Genomic DNA, 4,272 nt, shown 5'->3' on the forward strand with positions numbered 1-4,272 from the left:
ACACAATGTTATTTGCTAATTATATCTCAATCAACCTGGGAAAAGAGCTGTATTGTCAGTAATCAATAAGGCCTTCAGCTTCAAGGATAGCTTTTCCCTTCAAGCTGGAGCAGACATACTTTTCAGTGACAATTTGGGAAGGTGTGTTTTGTCTTGTCCTTACTTAGGAAGAAAATTATTAAATAACATTGTAAATGTTTGAAACCAGAGTGCTGGGACATGAGTCTTTTATGAGTCTCTTGTACTGTACAGCAAAACTTTGTAACCCTGGTCATTCATTGTTGTCTATGCTGCAATTTCAAAATAACAGCCCAAGAAGAGTTCTGGCCAACTATATCATCTTTCTGCTAGGCATAGCATCTTATCAAACTCTGTTCACCTCTCCCCAGGTAAAGGCACTGAGTTCCATGCAGCTCTATTAATAATTTATCTTCATCCTACTTTTCTCCCACTCTTTTCCTCACTGCCACCAATGTATACTGTAAATTCTTTCCTCCTTGATTTTACTTATGCTGTTTCCTATCCCTGAAATGCTTTCCATTCTCTTCCCTGCCTCTTCAAGTTCTACTCACGTTTCAACACCCAGCTCAATTTTTCCCTTATTGATTAAGACTCCTGGTTCTAGCACACACTGGCACATCGATATTAATCTTCTGATATAACAGTGTATAATTTGTGTAATCAGTCATGAAGCCAAGTTTTTAAAGATGTGTATATGTCCTCAATGGTGACATATATTAATTATAACATTCTTTTCTTCCTGGCTTCAGTTTAAAATTCTTGCCCTGGCTGTGTGGTTCAGTGGATTGAGTGCCGGCCTGCAAGCCAAAAGAGTCGCTGGTTTGATTCCCAGTCAAGGTACAAGCCTGGGTTGTGGACCAGGCCCCCAGTAGGGGACACATGAGAGGCAACCACACATTGTCGTTTATTTCCCTCTCTTTCTCCATCCCTTCCCTTTCTAAAATTGAATAAAATCTTTTAAAAAATAAATAAAATTCTGGAAATCAATTTTATGTTCAGTATTTCTTTTATACTCTTCACAGCACTTTTCTTTTTGTTTTTTATCATTTTTCATATATGCTGTCAACATATATAAATATTTACAATCTCCTAGGCTTCCCAACTATTCATTTCCAGATTATCTTTGTTTAGTACCAATGTCACAGTCCTGCTTTCTTCTCCTACTAAGTATCTAATACTCATTTTATATTCAATTTTTAAAAAGAGAGCAAACTGTAAAAGAAGAAAAATGATACTATTACATTCAAGACACTTTAAAAAAAAACAAAGAATAGAACATGAAAACATTTTGCCAAAATTCTATATTACCACTTTTTATGCTTGGAAGACTGATACTAGACCATGCTTACTTATCTTGTGTTTGGACCCAAATATATCTACTTCTCTGATTGTGTTTAATCTCAGAAAATGAGAGGAAAGTAATAGATTAGCATCATTTGAAAGCTTGCCCTACTTCAAATGTTCTATATGGATTTACTTTTTTAGCAATAATTCCACAAAGGTGATTTCATTCTCATTTTATAGACAGGGAAATTAAGAACCAGAAAAATGAAGCAACTGTTCTTACTCACAGGATGTAGGTTTCAGAGCTATTATTTGAACCTGATCTAGCTTTATTCCAGTGCCCATATTCATAATTAAACTGTTATTTTTTTGAATTTTTATATTTTATTTTATGTACAAAGAGCTAGCCATTTTGCAATAAAGTAGATGTCTTGAATGACTCATTCAAAGAAGTTCGCTTAGTGCAAATTAATGAAGCCTATATCCTTTGCGTACTGACGGAAACACTGGAGGCACATATTAAGGCCATACTTCCCGATCAGGCTGTGCCAGTTTGAGCAGATGCAGCAAGAACGAGAACCCTGGCCGAATTTTCTTGGATGGCTCCAGTACAGCTGCTGGTGACCCATGTTGCTCTCTCTGCTGCGACGAGGCAAAAGGCTAAACTATGTTATTTATTTGTTTCTCTGGGCTGGTTAAGGACTCAAGTGGACAGATTTACTCTCTGTATCTAATCAGGGCTGGAGAAAGAAGGAGGTTGTGTGAAACCAGGGTATTTAATGCAAAAGATAAAATTTATTATAGATAAGATATCAACCCTGGCTGATGTGGCTCAGTGGATTCAGTGCTGGCCTATGAACCAAAGGTCATTGGTTCAATTCCTAGTCAGGGCACATGCCTGGGTTGTAGGCCAGGTCCCCAGATGAGGGCCTGCAAGAAGCAACCACACATCAATGTTTCTCTTCCTCTCTTTCTCCATACCTTCACCTCTCTCTGAAAATAAATAAATTTAATCTTTACAAAAAAGATATCACTGTATGACATGAAAATTATGGACTTTGAAGTCAATCATGCTAGTACATACCCCTTAACTCTGCCACTAACTACTGTGTGACAGTAGCCAAGTCATTTAACCTCTTCCAGCTTCAGTTTTTTTTTTTTCTCATCTGAAAAGGGAGGAAACTAAACTAGGTGACTCTATTCTAAGGTTCCTTCTAACTCTAATGTTCTATTAATTAAACATCAAAATTATTACTTTGAAATAAAAGAGATGCATGCTTAAAGATCTGTGATTAAACCAACAAAAGAAAAATCTGGTTCAATAGATTTAAATAAATGTGTGTTAGCATGCATAGATAATTTTTTCTTGCGAGTTAATACAGAAATTGGTGTGAATGGTAAGTTTTTTTTTTAAATTAAAGCAAAAAGTAAGTATCTTGTTATAATATCACCAAAACAAAGCCAGCAGTTTAAAAGGCCATGATATTATAGGAATCCATCATCTTTAGTAAACAAGGTTATGATATAGAAAGTAGAATATCTCTACATGTCTCAAAGGATTGTGCTGAAATATCTTCATGAATAAAGCATTAGAATGTAATGTGCACCATAGTCATTCACCCTTCCTCAGCCTCCCAATTCAAGAAGAACATTTTGTCTAAACCTTTTTGTGTTGAGTATGGTTATTTACCTGTACTTATCTGGTCTTGGCATTTAGCTTGTAAGCTTCTGGGAGTGAAAAAAAATTTACAACCAGATTTATAGCAAGATGCCTTTAGGTATGATTAAGGTGACTTCTGTTGTAGCTTGATACCTGAAGTAAATCTAAATCACACTGCTTTATCAGTGGTGAAAATATTATTAAGCCACAATGTTTTGTTAAACAGTCTCTTAATATCTGACAGGAATAAAATAAAGATCAGGGCATCATAGATAAGACAAGTAACTCCATCTGTCTGCATTCGATCCATGATTTATTAGTAGTTGTTACCACTACTCAATGCCTTTCATTTTAAAGAATTTCAGGTTGAAATTCTGAATGACAGAAGATCCTAATTGGGCAATTTTATAAAATATGAGTACTATCTGACATGCAAAGGCATAAGAGAAAGGAACCAAGCAAAAAAAAAATAGACTTCTACTCCCATACTCCTTTGGTGCCTCATTTAAATCCACGTTTTCAATGTGTTTAAAGGTGAGATGTTTATGATGTATATATGTGTGCATGTGTAAAAAGTAAACAAGAAAAGGAAAAAGGAAGAAGGAAAAGAAGAGAAGAAGGAGGGAAGACAGATATGTTAAGACACAGAGAGAGGGAACCATATAATATAATATATTAGATTCTGTGGCAAAGTATGTTCAACATCATAGTCACCTTTGGAGAATGTGGCAAATATTGTATTTTAATTAACCCCATAGCCATTTGATCAATTTCCTTCTTAAAGGATTTTATTTTTTAAAAACATGCTTTGGCCCTGGCTGGTGTGGCTCAGTGGATTGAGCAGCAGCCTGTGAACCAAAGGGTGGCTGGTTTGATTCCCAGTCAGGGAACATGCCTGGGTTGCAGGCCAAGTCCCCAATAGGGGGCACACAAGAAGCAACCACACATTGAAGTTTCTCTCCCTCTCTTTCTCCCTCACTTGCCCTTTCTCCAAAAATAAATAAATAAAATCTTTTAAAAATGTGCTTAGGCCCAAGAAATAAATCATGATAAGTCTAGGCCAGTATGACAATCTAGTTTCCCATTCCCAGTGAAAGAACTAGTCTGGGGACACATGATGCAATTCTGGCTGGCTAATAGAATTCTAAAAGAAGTCTGTTGGAAGCTTCTAGAAAAGATTTTCTTTCCCTAGAATCTCCATTCTTAGATCTATCATGATTCATCTCCTGATACTAGGCATATTTTAGCTTTAACAAAATCCAGCCTTTTGTTGTCCTGTGTTCTCTCCTGGTTTGAACATTCTCATA

At 36.0% G+C, this 4,272-nt stretch overlaps 1 protein-coding gene across 1 annotated transcript; it reads right to left on the bottom strand.

Moving 5' to 3' along the window:
• Window positions 1-1,669: 1,669 nt before the first annotated feature.
• LOC114505349 (40S ribosomal protein S29-like) lies at window positions 1,670-1,967 on the bottom strand. Its single transcript, XM_036016289.1, has one exon. The coding sequence runs from the start codon at window positions 1,932-1,934 to the stop codon at window positions 1,764-1,766; it is 171 nt and encodes a 56-aa protein (XP_035872182.1). The 5' UTR covers window positions 1,935-1,967; the 3' UTR covers window positions 1,670-1,763.
• Window positions 1,968-4,272: the final 2,305 nt, after the last annotated feature.

The sequence above is a fragment of the Phyllostomus discolor genome, chromosome X (assembly GCF_004126475.2).
Source record: "Phyllostomus discolor isolate MPI-MPIP mPhyDis1 chromosome X, mPhyDis1.pri.v3, whole genome shotgun sequence".
NCBI lineage: Eukaryota > Metazoa > Chordata > Mammalia > Chiroptera > Phyllostomidae > Phyllostomus > Phyllostomus discolor.